General features: G+C 44.1%; 1 protein-coding gene across 1 annotated transcript; it reads right to left on the bottom strand.

The window, feature by feature from the left end:
• Window positions 1-7723: 7723 nt before the first annotated feature.
• On the bottom strand, window positions 7724-13314 carry MRPL15 (mitochondrial ribosomal protein L15). Its single transcript, XM_069600032.1, has 5 exons — window positions 13111-13314; window positions 12416-12570; window positions 11730-11895; window positions 9435-9558; window positions 7724-9002 (listed from the first exon to the last, which is right to left on the bottom strand). The coding sequence occupies exons 1-5, from the start codon at window positions 13219-13221 to the stop codon at window positions 8665-8667; spliced, it is 894 nt and encodes a 297-aa protein (XP_069456133.1). The 5' UTR covers window positions 13222-13314; the 3' UTR covers window positions 7724-8664.
• Between the last annotated feature and the right edge of the window lie 3914 nt (window positions 13315-17228).

Below are 17228 nucleotides of genomic sequence, written 5' to 3'. Positions count from 1 at the left end.
CAAACAATAGCCGGCAGTGCCTGGGCTTTCTCTGGAAATCTTCCCTCCATTCCTGGAGATGTGAGCATTTCGGATGCATTAGGATGGCTCCCTTTCCAATAGCAGGGGATGAGTTTAGTTCCAGTCAATGTGACTCCACAGGGGGACTGGGCTCAGGACCAGCATCCCCAGGGGGTTGAGCTGGGGCCTAATTCTTCATAGATTCTTAAAAATAAAAAAAAAAGACAAGGAGGAAATACTGTCAAATCATTCTATTTGCCTAGTATTATACTGATACCAAGCCAGACCAAGACATCACAAAAATCATGAACAAAATACTAGCAAACCAAATCTAAGAACAAAAAAGCAAGTAGGGTTTATCAATGATCTGCAAGGCTTGTTCAATATATCTGAAAATCAATGTAACACCCCCAAAATAGAATAAAATACAAAAACCACATGATCATTTCGAAGACGCAGAAAAAGAAATGGACAAAATTCAACATCAACTGATGATGAAAACACTCAAGAAAACAGCTGAGGTTTCTTTAACTAATGCCATAAGACCTATTACAAGAGTCAGAACTGAACAAGCTGGCCCTGCAAGTGGTGAGAACGAGCAGTACATGGGATCTTGCTCAGGGGTGGGAGGGGGATGAAAAATGGTTAAAAGACTTTAGACAACAGCCTGGTATGTGAGGTAGGCATTTACCCATGAGCAAAGGAAGCACACACCCAGAGACTGGTACACAAATGTTCATGGCAGCTTGATCTGTGATAGACAAAAACTACAAACGAGGCAATTACCCTTCTCCAGGTGGATGAGTAAGCAGATTGTGTAATGGAACACGTGTGCTGCAGGGGGAAAGAACCACTACTTATACACACATCAGTGTGCAGAGGTCTGAAGCTTATCATGATGGTGGCAGGCCATGGCACAGCCACGAGACGGAGAGGCACTCAGCAGTCAAAGGGCAGAACTGCCTGCAGAAACACTGGCATGGCTAAGCCCTCCACAGGCCTTGTGCCAAGTGAAGAAAGCCACCCTCAGGATGCTACAAAGCCCAGGAGGGAAATTCTGGAAGAGGCAAAATCATGGGGACAGAAGCCAGATCACTGGTTGCCAGGTGTTAGGATATGAGGGAAGGAACTGACTAGAAATGGACAAGAGGTAACCATGGAGAGGGTAGTTGAGTGTACAAATGTGTCACAACTCAGTTGGACACCTGAACACCTTTCCTGGACAAAACTCATGTCTCAATAAGCCAGAGTTCTTAGGAAGAGACATTGGCAGTATTTATTGGAGAGACACAGACATCAGCCAGGCCACAGAGGAGGAGGACAGAGTTGACTCTACAGTGGAAAGGGCCCTGTGGAAAGTTTTGCCAGCAAGTCCACAGCTGTGGACTTTGGCCACCTGATGCGAAGAGCCAACTCATCAGAAAAGACCCTGATGCTGGGAAAGATTGAAGGCAGGAGGAGAAGGGGATGACAGAGGACGAGATGGTTGGATGGTATCACCGACTCAGTGGACTCTGGGAGACGGTGAAGGACAGGGAAGCCTGGCGTGCTGCAGTCCATGGGGCCACAAGGAGTTGGACACACCTGGGTGACTGAACAACCACAGCAGTGGGAAGAAGGCAGACGGTACACACAAAGTTGTGAGGACACCAAAGGAGAGGCTTGAAGACACTGACACAACACACACACCGCCCCCGACTAGCCTCTCCTGTTGGGGACGAGAATTCCTTTCCTGCAGAGGGACTGTACAACGCTTTGAGCCTGGGTTTACAAGGACTAGCAAGATCATGGCTACTTCTGTGATTGATTCAGAGCAGTGAGCGCTGCCAGGCTCTCTGACGAAAGCGTGCACTGGGGCTTAGGCTTAGTGGATGACAGACGTCTTATCCCAACCCACTTAACCCACCAGGTTTTGCCTTTTGGTCTCAAAAGGATTTATTCTTTGAAAGATGCAAGTGTCTAGAGCTCACTAAAACAAACGGAAAAACTTTCTCTTTAAAAACCTTTTAAAATGCTTTCAATGTGAAAGTAATTATTTAAAAAATGCAACCTCATAAAACCTAGACTAGTAGCATTCAAATTTATTTACGAGATAAGAGATCAGAAGGCAAAACCTAGTATTTCTTGATGTCTTCCAACAGTACCCAGGTTATTCTGTAATTCACAAGGAACTTGAATCCTGAGCCAGAAATGCTGACAACTGCTCTGCACAGTAAATGTGTTTCCCATTTCACATCTGGGGAAACTCAAGTGTCAATACATCCTCTGTGGTGACCAGCATGGAGCAGCATGGGTTAGAAGGTCAAGTGCAGTCTGATTTCTGCCCTTTGGCCAAGTGAGCAGGTCAGGAAGATCCCCTGGAGAAGTGAATGACTAAGTAATATATTTCTATAAAAGAAATTAAAATCACTTTGATGCTTATAAAACCAAAAGATATACACAGGGCTTCCCCGGAACCTTAGAGGTAAAGAATCTGTGCAATTCAGGAGATGAAGGTTCGATCCCTGGGTCAGGAAGATCCCCTGGAGAAGGAAATGGCAACCCACTCCAGTTTTCTTGCTTGGAAAATCCCATGGACAGAGGAGCCTCGTGGGCTACAGTCCAAGGCATTGCAAGAGTTGGACCTGACTGAGTGACTGAATAATAAACAATCACATAAGAGGTGGGCCACGTAAGATGCTTAATTCATGAACACTTAAGAGGCACTTCTGTGCCAGGCGCAGTGGGAAGTGCTTCACACACTGATTTCTCTCAGTCCCAATCATCACCGGATATGTTAGGCTCTGTCATTATCCCGCATTTTTCAGATGGTGAAGTGGAGGCTCAGAGAGATTAAGCAGCGGTCACATAACTAGTACTAGATTCTGAGCCCAGGAAAATTCTCCTGACCAGTTTGCACACTGGCCTCCACGCCTGGAGCCTCTGCCCAGGTGACCGGGTGAGTCTCCTGCCCAGGTAACCCAGTGAGTCCCTAGCCACAGAAGGAGACAGAAGGAGGGGGTGCTGCAGTTAGAGGATGCGCCCCGGGTCAGCTGGCTTCCATGGAAGCCTAGATCAGCACTGAGGTTCACAGACGTGAGGCTGCGCCATGCACACCACAGCCAATCCCCCGACACAGCACAGGGTCTACGCTCACTGGCGCCAGGAAGTGCGCTTTGCTCTGACACATACTCAGCTGCTGCAGTCGGACGCTTGCTCTGCCACTGCAGTCTACCTGCAACCCGAAGGACAAAGGGGCATTAAAAGAGGAAAAGGGGAAAGCCCTGACGCGCCAGTGGTTAGGCCTCCACGCTCTCACTGCCAAGGGGTGTGGGTTCGACCTCTGGTTGGGGAACTAAGAACCCCCATGCCAAGAGGCACGGCCAAAGAAAAGGAAAATAAGCCAAAGCAATCCACAGTAATTACTTTCAGGCACTAAAAGATCTTCTCTAACCCATATAACTGAAGACTTCTCTGCAGACACGCACAGGCCACATCCGGTGAGAACAAGCTTAAGTCACACCAGGCAGGACTGGGATGTAGACGGAGGGCATGTGGCTTTCCTACTTAGATCTGCTGCTTTGGAAATGACCTGGCACAGGGCACTGTTACATAACGCGGCTCCAGTCTCTCTGCTGACCCGGATGAGAGCAGAGTGGACAGACTCTGTGGAACGTGCCTGCGCTGGCTGAGAATGAGCTGCAGGACTACGAGATTAAGGCCAGGATACAGCTGTTTGTGACTAAGCCCCGCGCCCCGAGCAAGTGCTCCCCAGCATGACGCATCACCGGGCACCTGTTTCCTGTTTTCATTCTTCCCTTTATCGTTCTCTCCTGACTTCCCTCCACCTGGAGGGCCCGAGACCACCAGCTTCAGCAAGTCTGGTGTCTGCCCGCCTCCTCCTCCACTCTCACTGTGGCTCCGGGTAGCTAAGTCATTTACTGGGTGCGGGGGACACTCTAAGGGCCTCTTGAGTACTTCCTGGGGCTGGAAGCTGAGATCCCATCGTCCGCTTGCCCGTGATTACCTCCTCCCTTCACGTCTCCTGAAGAACTGCCTGTCGGGGCCCCTCCAGCACAGCTGTGAACTGAATCACAAGCCAAGCTCCGGCAGCATGGCCAGGGGGTGGGGGTGGGTGGTGGTAGTAGCCCACCTACAGCGAGGTCCACTCTGCAGAGACAAGTGGTCCACTCCAGATGGACACAGGACAGGATGTGCTTAAATGTAAGGAAGTTCATTTCTGCACAAAAGGTTGAGGTCATAGAAGCCTTCCTCAGCCCAAGACAACTCAGTCATCATGGTATTTGAGCCTGTGCTACAAAGAGTACGTATCACTACACTTCAGCCAGGCAGGTGAAGGGACTTATCTAATGCACCCTGTGTGAACGGCTTGTTAGTCACTCAGTCCCGTCCAACTCTGTGACCCCATGACCCCAAGTTTGGTCAATACCAGTATCCGGCCAGGCTCCTCTGTCCATGGGATTCTACAGGCAAGAGCACTGGAGCAGGGTGCCATTTCCTTCTCCAGATCTTCCTGACCCAGGGATTGAACCCAGATCTCCTCATTACAGGTGAACTCTTCACCATCTGAGCCACCAGGGAGGCCTATGTGAATAGCTTAGTGAAGAATAAGAGTAGACATCATTTAGAAGTGGACATTTAATTTCCAAATACATGGGGTTTTATACGTTTGATACTAATTTCTCATTTAAATGCTTTCTTCTCTGCAATCACCCTGTGTTTTTTCAGTCTAACTTCACTGAGGCTTTCAACGGCTGAGTCAAGTTATCTCTCTCAGTAAAGGCCACATTGCACTTGAAAATATGTGGGTTACTTTTGATATTGATTTCTAAAACAATTCCACAATGACAGAACAGACTGTAATGTTTCAATACTTTTACACTATGACACTTAATGCACCTTTGTTTATGTCCCTGGATATGTTCCAGTGTCTCCTAGCTTATAGTCTATGGAAACTTCAAATTTGTATCCTATTGTATGAAAACTGTACAAATCTTTAAAACAGACTGGTTCCAAATAGGAAAAGGAGTACATCAAGGCTGTATATTGTCACCCTGTTTAACTTATATGCAGAGTACATTATGAGAAACACTAGACTGGAAGAAACACAAGCTGGAATCAAGATTGCCGGGAGAAATATCAATAACCTCAGATATGCAGATGAGGGTACCACCCTTAGCTACCACCCTTATGGCAGAAAGTGAAGAGGAACTAAAAAGCCTCTTGATGAAAGTGAAAGAGGAGAGCGAAAAAGTTGGCTTAAAGCTCATCATTCAGAAAACAAAGATCATGGCATCCAATCCCACCACTTCATGGGAAATAGATGGGGAAACAGTGTCAGACTTTCTTTTTTGGGGCTCCAAAATCACTGCAGATGGTGACTGCAGCCATGAAATTAAAAGACGCTTACTCCTTGGAAGAAAAGTTATGACCAACCTAGACAGCATATTCTAAAGCAGAGACACTACTTTGCCGACTAAGGTCCGTCTAGTCAAGGCTGTTTTTCCAGTGGTCATGTATAGATGTGAGAGTTGGACTGTGAAGAAGGCTGAGCACCAAAGAATTGATGCTTTTGAACTGTGGTGTTGAAGACTCTTGAGAGAGTCCCTTGGACTGCAAGATCAACCCTGCGATTTCTTTGGAAGGAATGATGCTAAAGCTGAAACTCCAGTACTTTGGCCATCTCATGCGAAGAGTTGACTCATTGGAAAAGACTCTGATGCTGGGAGGGATTGGGGGCAGGAGGAGAAGGGGACGACAGAGGATGAGATGGCTGCATGGCATCACTGACTCGATGGACGTGAATCTGAGTGAACTCCGGGAGTTGGTGATGGACAGGGAGGCCTGGCGTGCTGTGATTCATGGAGTCGCAGAGTCGGACACGACTGAGCGACTGAACTGAACTGAACTGATTGTTGTATGAAAACTGTACAAATCTTAATTATGTTGAATTGGTTCATAGCGCTTTTCAGGTCTACTATACCCACTTTTCTGTATATTCTATTAATTTTTGAGAGTTTGACATCAAAACTAAAAATCTACTAAAAAAAATCGTAATTATGCAGTGGAATTAAAGTAACTTTGGTCTGTATTTTCCAAGTCTCCTATAAATGTGTTATTATACTTTCATAATTTAAAAAAAAAAAAAGAAAGAAAAAAGGTGCCGTTTACCCTAATGGAAAGTGTTTTTGAAACAGTATTAGATGTAACAAGGTAACTGCCTTTATTTGCGGTCTATGCCGTTTTGATTTAAAAAAAAAAAAGACTCCAAACAAACCAATGGTTCTCTCACCTCTGGGAAGTAGGTCAGGAACCAGTAACAGACAATATGGACTTTCACTTTTTAGAGTTCAGTATTACATAATTTCAAAACAGGCATTGGCTATTTTCATGATAGAAAGTTTTTGAGGACCTCTCCCAGTGACTTTAAAAAATGAAAATGTATTCTCTTAATCAATCACTGTAATCATCAAAAACGTTTTCTGTGTACCTTGCTGTTTTGCTTTGCAATCTATCACCTCTCTTCTTCCACATACAGTATTCCAATATAACTTTTTAGAATCTAACACAGGAAGCCTAAGACGGCTTGACGGTCAAAATGTTTAGAAAAAGGAGGCATGGAAAAAAGTAGATGGTGGCTAGTTCTTTATTATCATTCTTCTTCAAAAACATCGTTCTTACCCAGATTGATGAATTAATCACTTAGTTTTATAACTTACTGAACAGAACTGTGAATATACCATTAAACACATGCTTTTGTATGCTCAGTCATGCAAACTCTCTTGTGACTTCACGGACTGCAGCCAACCAGGGTCCTGTGTCCATGGAATTCTCCAGGATAGAATACTGGAATGGGTTGCCCTTTCTCCCTCCGAAGGATCTTCCTGACCCAGGACTCAAACCCACGCATCCTGCACCTCCCTGCGTTAGCAGGCAGGTTCTTTACCACTGAGCCACCTCAGAAACCCCTACTATTAAGCACAGAAATAATGAATTCTGTACTTTTTTTGATTGTCTAATTTAAATCAATTAACCTCAGGGTTGAAGTTTGGTCAATACCAGGAGGTGTCAACCCCCACTGCTGGTTGTCAACATTTCCACTTGTGATTCAACCATCACAACAGGGTTTTTCAGCTGAGAACACAAGCTGCCAAAGAAAAGACTTCAGCCCCTTGTGTTAGAAAAGGGCTGTAGCCAAGCTTTGGCCAGGGGTATGGGTATAGTGCAGGTTTTGTGTGGCAGCTTCCAGACTCGTCTTGGGGAAAGCAGCTCTGTGTGGGTTCTATTTGGGTCCTAAAGATGCACCTCTCTCTAGGACTGGGGGAAGCCAGCCACTGAGAGACCAGTCGACCCTACAGTGATTGCCACACTTCACTTGAGAGAACAAGAAACCTGATCTCATTCAAGCCACTGAGACCTGGGGCTCCAATCAGTGGAGCCAAATCTAATCCCAACACTGCCAGCTCTTGTCACTGGGTCTCCTGGAAATAAAAGCATGTTTTACAATTGTTGCCTATCCTCTGAAATTCACAGGTGACTATCAGAGAAGGTAATCCTAGTACTGATTCTTATGAGTTCTGGATACTATGAAATGGCTTAATAACAAGCCAAACTAAATAATCCTACATAAACTGAAATATCCTCTTGGTATATAAATTACTTCATTGACTAAATATTATACCAGCAATATCTGAGGTAGATAAATTGACAAAATAATGCACTGTTTAGGTTTTTTTAAAAAAATTTTTAATAAAATAAACAGGAATCATTTTAATTCTACTTTAGAATTACCAGGAATTATTCAAGATTTAATTGCATCAGGATAAATTAAGCTTCCACGTGGTTTAGATACAACAGATATTTGCAAAGCTAAAAAAGCTCACTGACTGCTAAACCTTTTACATTAACAGTTTAATTTTCACGTTACCAACTGTTCTTATTTCTTATATAACCACTGACCGTTTTCTTCAAAATCATTTAAAATGACTGCAAAACAAAGGTTTCCAAAGTCTAGGAAATAAGTAAAATTGTATCAATTGGAACATTTACCTTCTTCAAAGAAAAAATGTTAACGGCTTGATCATTTTTGACAGCTTTGCCAGAGCTGAGAAAAATGAATTCACTTGGAATTTTCATTTCAATCTTGCCAGCAAATACTGCAATACTTAGAAACTATTCACCAGCCTTACACTCACATCCAGCAACTTCATCAGTCTGGGTTGAAGGCTTACTGTCTTGACTCTGGGTAAGAGGTTCCTCAGGGCTAACCAAGAGGCACACCAGCTCATCAGCAGCCCTCGGACCCCGACCGACTGAGAGGACAACAAAGCAAGCCCAGCCCATCTGCATTCATTTTGATTTGCAACAATAAGACCAGACCTGAATGGGAAGATGATGGAAAACTCAAGGGGAAATGGTCTAAGAGCTGCCCACTCCCTCGAGCAGTGTGCCAGCAAGCTCAGGTTGCTGAGACACACACAGATCCACATCTTCCACGTAGTTCTTGCTTACTGTATTTTTAATTTTGATTAAAAAAAAAAAGAAAGATGTGATTACACAGAAAACATCCTCCTCCTCAGAAACACAAACTGAGCCGATGCAGTGGGAGACACGTGTCACCACCCCTTCCAGTGCCCTCCTACCACTGGCTCCCCTGGACGAAGCTCAGGAGCTGTAGTACTCAAGCAGCTTCTCATCCGTAGGTTTCAGAATCTTCTTGTCTGCCATGTTCACCACCCATCCGGGAGCCAGACCAAAGAAAATCTGCCGTGGATCCTTTCGAGTACTGAGCATTTTGAAGAGTTCGTCTTTAGTGATGTCGGGTAAAATATAGCCATACTTCTTGGCAAGCTCCAGTCTCGCTTCGGGAAATCTGGCAGGATCCGCCAGGTAGCCTCGATTCCTCGCGTCAGTGTAATAGGGGACTAATGCCTCGGGGGGGAGCATCCGCTTGGGAATGGGTTGTCCACGGAGAAAGAATGGGATGGGTCTGCATAGAATTTCTAAAAAACATTTTTAATAAAGAGAGAGATGCAAATACTGGTGATATATACACCGGTTTTCTCTTAATGATATTCTTTTAATTATTAAAGTATTTCCAAGATGAGAGCTTAATTCCAAAAACTTTTTTTTTTTTTTTAACTTAGTAGACTTAAGTAAACAAATGGAAACACTTGATCTTCAAAAGTTTGCATCTTGAAGGTCAAAGTCACTCCTGGGTTACCAACAATTAGTGAATTTCTAAACATAGGGTATTTGAGCTCCAGGTTTTTTTTTTCTAAAAAGTTTTAGGACATACTAGCTGAGGTGTATCAGAAGACAGAGCCCCACCAGCCACACCACTAGCAGAAATTCCCAAAACAGGAACCAAGGTGTCTGAACAAGTCAAACCCTGGTGAGGCAGTCCACACAAGGCCCCGAGAGGACAAGCTTACCCAGGCTTCGTGGGTCGTAGAAGGCGGTCGTGACGACACCCCCGTTCTTCTCAATGGCAGCGATGGCCAGCTCAGAAGCCAGCTGAACTTCTATGTTAACTTTTGCCTTAAAGGTGTCAGCGCCCTGTCATCCGTCAAAACAAAGTGTGTGAGGCAATGGCTGCGCTGCCAGCAAACTAATCATTAGGGCCTCCTCCCTGCCCTGTTTTCTCCTCCGGAGTGCCTCCAGTGCAGCAGCTACTCCTGCTTTAACATCTCTGCTTTGAGGTCCTATTAAACACCACCAAATCATTCCTCATTTCTTTAGGCCACCCTATCTTCCTAGTTTTCATTCCCTAAGAGCAGGGATGATAAGACTTCCATTTTACATATTCAGCAGGCACCATCGTAAGCACCCATTCCCAACACCTCCTTAACAGCAGATTGTTTAGCCCTCAAAACAACTCTAAACCAACAGAATTACTGTGACTCCAATGCCATAGATGGTGGCACAGAGAGCCTGGGCAACCTACCCAAGAACATAAAGCAAGGGAGCCTAGTCCCAGTGGTTGTGTTCCTAACCACAACATTATGTCATGTGCTACAGACAGAAAGTTACCGGAAATTCCTGACCTACAAGTAAGCAAGAGGCCAAGAGATGGTTTAAACAGGGGGACAAGCACGTTGGAGCCAACGGAAGAACAAAATAGCTGAGCTCTGGAGGGCCAGCCCTCTTGAGTGAAAGAGGCAGACAAGAGAAGTAAAAATAGTTCTGAACTTTTTTAAAGTCCTGTCTTTGGTCAATTTCATTAGGCCTAATTTCAAAACAGATTCTGACAAAAATAAAAAGATGGTGGCACTACCATTCTTTTTGCAGTGGTAAAAAGTTTTCTGCTATTTTCGTGTGGTTGAAACAAGGTGGTTCCCAGTTTCAAAATATTCCATCAATTATAAGACACATTTCTCCCTTCTCTGATACTGGTAGGGATTTTTACAATCAATGGGGCCTTTGACTCAATAAACAAGGTCTTGCCATGTTACGTGACATTTCTCATTACTATCCATAGACTGCTTAACCATTTCCCTGTCTCTGGGCACTAGTGTTAGTTCCAGCATTTTCAATGCTGTAAGAAGCCTATTTAGTATTTCTTTATATCAATTAAGTTTCTTTTATCTTGTTTTACCTTAGGACACATGTTCCTAAATTGGTGATTTTATGCTGAAAAGATCAAAACCATCTTATTTACCCAATATTGACTGCAAATCTGAAATCCAGAAAAGGGCAACTGGTTTACAAAGCTGTAAATGATGAATAACTGTACATACTCAACCAATAGATTTCAGAATGATTTTTGCTAGTTTAATAGACATATGTCCAAAGCTGTTGGGATGTGCAGTTTAAGGTCTCATGAGTTCATGGGTTTTTCTGTTACTTTATAACCATGTTCCTTGATATGCCTAAAGTAGAATATTGAGGCTTAATCCTGTATTTGGTATTCTCTCTTCAAATCATTAATTTGGAAAACTTTTATCGACAAGTTTACTTTTTCAAAGATCTGAAAGGTTTTCCCATAAACTATGCTTCCCTCTAGTGGACGCTAAGTCACTTACACAGCAATCAACTGTGTTATTGACACAGAAGAAAAAGGGGGTGGGGGGGGCATTAGTTGATTAACAACGTACAGGTTCATCTGCCTATAAAACTCCTGGCCAACTTCTCTAAATAGAAAACCTCTTCCCTACAATCATAACTGGATTTCATTCATCCCTTTCTTCCATAAATACTGAGTGACTATCACAAGCCAGTATTTCCAATGTTAAAAATACAGCAATGAGTCAAAGCACCTGCACTCAAAAGAACTGACATTACAGTGAGGAAGACAATGAAAAATGCCTGCACTGCCTGGTAATAAATATCAGGTGTTCATATATTCAAAGAAAAACCCTTTTGGGCACAATAAGGCAGACCGTCAGATACGAGAGTGTTCCTTTATAAAGAACAACTCCATAATAAAAATAATTTAAGCCTCAAATAATTTGGAAGGAAAAAAAAAGTTAAAAAGATCCTCCTACTAGGATGACATCTGAACAGAGAACCAAAGAAAGTGAGGGAGCAAGCTGAATGGATACACAGAAGAACACCCAGGACAAGGGAACAGTGGCTTTCTAAAACCACAACTGAATATAACACAATCAACCACTACATAATGGTTACAACTCAAAAGAGATAAAAATGAAGGAGGCACAGTGTTGATTATACGGAAATCAGAAACAGTCATCCATGAAACTTACCAAGAAAATTTAATTCAGACTTACCTCCTCTACCAGCTGGACTCCACAGTCCCTTTTAGATGGCTGGATGGTAACACCTCGCCCGTTGACCAGCTGGGTTAAGTCAATAGGTTGTGTGGGATCGACGCGGCCCAGGTCAATCAGGTACTGCAGCCTATTGAGACTCAAAGGCTGATACTGGCGTCTGAAGCTACGAAAAAAAGCAGCAACAGATGGAAAACTCAGCCAGACTTATCTTCCTGTAAGACCTCCAGATAAACGCAGAGTTCTGTCCCATGCTTTCCTGCATCAATTTAGTTGGTTTAAAATAAAACTCCTACATTTACTTCACTCATTTATACAAATAAATATGTGAAAAATTTAACATACTATCTGAATTATGCATTAATGGATCTCAAAGTAAGAGCAGTTACCATTTACTGGGTGACGATAGTGGGCCAGAGTTTTAAACATAAAATCATTCTAAACCTCCGGAGCATGCACCATTACCTCCATTCTGCAAGTCTGGGTGTAACCTCTGGCTTTTTTCCTCTACTAAGTCAGGCTAAACTTCATTACCAAAAATGGTTCAAAGGAAGGGTAGCAAAAGTTTGCTTTAAAGAAGTGGATTTAAATTTCTACCAAGCTATCATTTGGTGATTCTCAGAATCACAAATTTTTACACTAAGAAGCAAAGCAAAAAAATTAAACCACAAACAAAGCAAACTTACCTGTGTCCTTCATTAAACCCGTATTTGGGGATTCGAAGGTAAAATGGAGTCTGGCCTCCTTCAAAGCCCAGCCGGGGCCGGGTTCCTCTCTGCCGTTCTCCTTTGTGGCCCCTGCCACACTTCCTACCTCTTCTCTGACCTCTTCGTCGTCTTTCCTGGAAGGAGAGAAGAATGTTTTATGAGCTGCAGATGCACTTTTAAAAGTATATTTCACCTTTGCGCTGTCAGGTTGGTAAGGCCCTCATTCATCCTTCCAGCCAGCAACGAGCCAAACCCACTACGTGCCAGGCACTATTCGAACTGCTCTGAGGTCAAGACACCAAATTATAAAGAAAACTTTTTTCTTACTTGGCGAAAGCAACGAGTTGATTTTTAAGGTGACAGTATGCCCATAACAGCTTTTCTAGCTGTGTTCAGTGACTTGCAGAATGTAAAATATCTTTCCCCTTACGATAAAGGTATAATGGAAAAGCACTTCATGCTAACCTAACACTGAATGAGACAACCATCTGCACTTCCTGCGACCTCGCTCCCCGCCCAGGTTAACGCAATTACTCCTCTAAACCCGACCTGAGAGCTGGGACTACCGGGGCAGGCTTCTCGCATCACTCAAGAGCAGGGGCTCACAGGCCCCTCGTTCCCGTAGCGCCTCTAGACCCGCGACCGCAGGACTCCCGCGCCATCCCCCGCCTTACCGGTTTCCTGGAGCCCGGGTTCGGCCTCAGGTTAGCCAGGCTCACACGAGGCAGGGCCCGAAGCAGGTCCAGGGCCCAGGGCCCTGCTGCGCCCCGCACCGGGCCGGCCATGACCCGCTTGCACGAGACGCCGCAAGGGCGCCTGGCACCCAAACCCACGTGATCTCGGGCGCTGCTTTACGGCCGCGGCCCCGCCCTCGTCGTGCAGCAGGAGCGCCGCGCCGCCGGCCTCTGGGCACGCCGGGAGCCTGTCTCCATCCAGGCGGCGGCGGGTACGCTAGGCTATCTCCTCCGAGCTGAGCTGGCTTTGTGTTTAGTTCACTGGGGATGAGACCGTATTTTGAGAGATCGTGCCTTGTTCTTGGCTTAGAATGTGCTGCGTTTTCTTTCGCCGCACAAACACCTGTTGAAACGCTGCGCGTTGTAGGACTTGGTGTCACTGCTGAGCTGTCTCACAGTCTGGTGCTTAGAGAGGCAAGGTCTCCGAGCTCCACGTGGAGCCCAGAATAATATACTCGGAGCTGAAGTTCCGGTTTGGAGTTGGGAGCTGGGCTGATTATACGCCCTGTCAACTGAAAAATTGTACAACACAGAGCTGTGAGTTATTTGGGGCAAAACGAGAGCTATAGCCTAGAAGACAACCACTCAGCTCTGAGAAACAGTTCCGAAGTGGGGGAGGGGGGAGGTCGGCTTATATGTTATTTTAGTGGAGTCAGGAGTCATTGGAAAAGACCCTGATGCTGAGAAAGGTTGAAGGCAGGAGAAGGGGACGACAGAGATGAGATGGTTGGATGGCATCACCGACTGGATGGACATGAGTTTGAGCAAGCTCCAGGAGTTGGTGATGGACAGGGAAGCCTGGCGTGCAGTTGGACACGTCTGAGCAATTGAAATGAATGGAGTCAAGCACATTTTGCAGAGGCTCCTGCTAGTAAGGAGCAGGTGTCCCCATTAATGATTTCACTGCTTTTCTAGACACAAGGAAAGTCAAGAATTTGGGCTTGTAAAATCTGAAAATGTCTGAATATATGAAGGCCTGTTCTGTCAGTTTTTCCCAGAACACAGATGCCTCACTCCTGATCTCAGACCTGAATTCTGAGCTGAGGGGTTTGTTGAAAGACAGGGGCTGCAGTGGCTCCTGACTTCATCCCTGTAGAGGCAGAAAGTGAGTGCCTTTCAGTTGGCAACCCTGAGATATAATAGTACCCAGAGTTGAGCTATTACCACTGGCTGGCTGGTACCAACCTGTGCTTAAGACTCAAACTCTGCACCCCACCCAGGTGCACTTGTGGTGCTCTGACCAAGTCAGAGATGCTGACTTCACTTGCTGTTAATGAAGGAGCCACCCTGGCTTGATTCATTAACTAAACAACCCCTTGTTGGGTAGATGTTATGACCTTTGACAGACTTGGCAAGGCTGGTTCAGTTCAGTTCAGTCGCTCAGTCGTGTCTGACTCTTTGTGACCCCATGAATCGCAGCATGCCAGCCCTCCCTGTCCATCACCATCTCCCAGAGTTCACTCACACTCAAGTCCATCGAGTCCGTGATGCCATCCAGCCATCTCATCCTGGGTCGTCCCCTTCTCCTCCTGCCCCCAATCTCTCCCAGCATCAGAGTCTTTTCCAATGAGTCAACTCTTTGCATGAGATGGCCAAAGTACAGGAGTTTCAGCTTTAGCATCATTCCTTCCAAAGAAATCCCAGTGTTGATCTCCTTCAGAATGGACTGGTTGGATCTCCTTGCAGTCCAAGGGACCCTCAAGAGTCTTCTCCAACACCACAGTTCAAACGCATCAATTCTTCGGCGCTCAGCTTTCTTCACAGTCCAACTCTCACATCCATACATGACCACAGGAAAAACCATAGCCTTGACTAGACAGACCTTAGTCGGCAAAGTATGTCTCTGCTTTTCAATATGCTATCTAGGTTGGTCATAACTTTTCTTCCAAGGAGTAAGTGTCTTTTAATTTCATGGCTGCAGTCACCATCTGCAATGACTTTGGAGCCCCCCAAAATAAATTCTGACACTGTTTCCACTGTTCCCCCATCTACTTCCCATGAAGTGATGGTAGCTTAACCAGATTCTAATAGTAAGCAGCCAGGATTCATACACTGCCTCTTACCACGTAACAGTATTTTTTTTTTAAATGGTAAAAGTTGAATATCTGCAGCCCAAAGTACATTATTTTCACTCAGAAATATCAGCTTCCTTATTTTTGTCTTAAGTGAGTGTGATACAGACCATGCCCCGTTCCTGTACTGTTTTTTTTGTTTGTTTCACCCTCTTGCTGGGGGTTTGTTCCTACTGGTGATCACAAGTAGTGAAGGTGGAAATAAAATTTTGGAGGGCAGCTATTTCTATGTTTAACTAAACCTTTCTGAAGTTATTTTAAATCAAGTGTTAAAAAATAAAAGGGGATTCCCTGGTAGTTCAGTGGTTAAGATTCTGAGTTTTCAACTGCTGGGCCTGGGGTTCCAGCTTTGGTCAGGAAACTCAGACCCCACAAGTTGCATGTGTCAGGGCAAAAAAGAAAAAAAACTACAGAAAAAGTTTCATTCATTCCTTTATTTGAGCAATATTTGAGCAAGCTACTTAACTTGTTACAAAAATATACATGGAGGAAGTCAAAAGTTTTGTTTCCAGATTATTTGAAGGTAAGGGAGATCTTCCAAAAATGAGTACTTTTGAAAAGTTTAAAAAAGCCTTTTATAAAGCTAATAGCACAAATACTTTCAAGAGGGAGCGGACATATGTATACCTGTAGCTGATTCATGTTGATATGTGGCAGAAAAAAACAAAATTCTGTAAAGCAATTATCCTTCAGTTGAAAAGTAAATTAAAAAAAAAAAGAAATACAAATATATGAGTTCCGTAAAACAGTGTGAAGATACAAGACCAGATTCTATTTAGAAATATAGAAAGAAATACAGTGAAAAAATAAAAGCTAGTTCCTGACCTTAACGCTTCTCAGTTCAATATATTTCATCATCTTTCTGTTAGAAATTTCATACTTCTGGGAAGAAAATTGCAAAATATGTTGCCAAATGTGTCCTAATCTCCAGAAAGAAGCACAATTTCCCCGCTTATCTAGAAAAATCATAGTTTTCACTAAGTAATGAGCTTCTGGGTGAGTGTTCATTTCCAATATTGTTTATCATCAAAAAAATTTCTATTGAATAAATGAGATACAGGAAACATAAAACAGTGTGCTGCACTTCTGGGAAGTAGATGCTTTCTGTTGTATAGGTTATGTAATGTTATTGGTGGACATCGGTTAATAATAGTAAAAGTAGTAATTATTTGTGTTTAGCTGTAGACTCCAATTTATCCCATAGCAACATGTTGACCAAGCATATAAAAGTGAAAATAATTTGATGAGTCTCACCTATGTTTTAAGAATGTAAAATTAAGGGTGTGTGGTGAATAAGTCATGAGTCATTGATCTTTATGCCTATAGAAGTTTTTCATCATTATTATCATTGCAAGATAATGTTTATGAACCACCCACATGCTTGGGATGTTGTGCTACCCCTGTTTAAATCACATTAAGGAGACCTTGGAATAAGAAAACGTCTCAGCAACTATTTAAGTTCATCCTGACTCCAGCCCTGGTTAATAGTGACCATTGAGTCATGTAAAAGAATGAAGTGGGACTTCCCTGGCAGTCTGGTGGTTAAGACTCCATGCTCCCACTTCAGGCAGCAAGGGTTTGATTCATGGTGGGAGAAATAAGATCCCACATGATGATCATTAAAAATTAAAACAGCATTAAATATGGATTTTGAGGGGACAAATTTGACAAAATATTAGGCCAGTGGGGCTTCCTTGGTAGCTCAGTTGGTAAAGAATCTGTCTGCAATGCAGGAGACCCCAGTTCGATTCCTGGGTCAGGAAGATTTCCTGGAGAAGGGATAGGCTACGCACTCCAGTATTCTTGTGCTTTCATTGTGGCTCAGCTGGTAAAGAATCTGCCTGCAATGCGGGAGACCTGGGTTCGATCCTTGGGTTGGGAAGATCCCCTAGAGAAGGGAATGGCTGCCTACTCCAGTATTCTGGCCTGGAGAATTCCATGGACTGTATAGTCCATGGGGTCGCAAAGAGCTGGACACGACTGAGC

The sequence above is a fragment of the Ovis canadensis genome, chromosome 9, assembly GCF_042477335.2.
Source record: "Ovis canadensis isolate MfBH-ARS-UI-01 breed Bighorn chromosome 9, ARS-UI_OviCan_v2, whole genome shotgun sequence".
Taxonomy (NCBI): domain Eukaryota; kingdom Metazoa; phylum Chordata; class Mammalia; order Artiodactyla; family Bovidae; genus Ovis; species Ovis canadensis.
The sequence above is the reverse complement of the archived record's forward strand: the minus strand, read 5'-3'. Positions and strand labels throughout refer to the sequence as shown.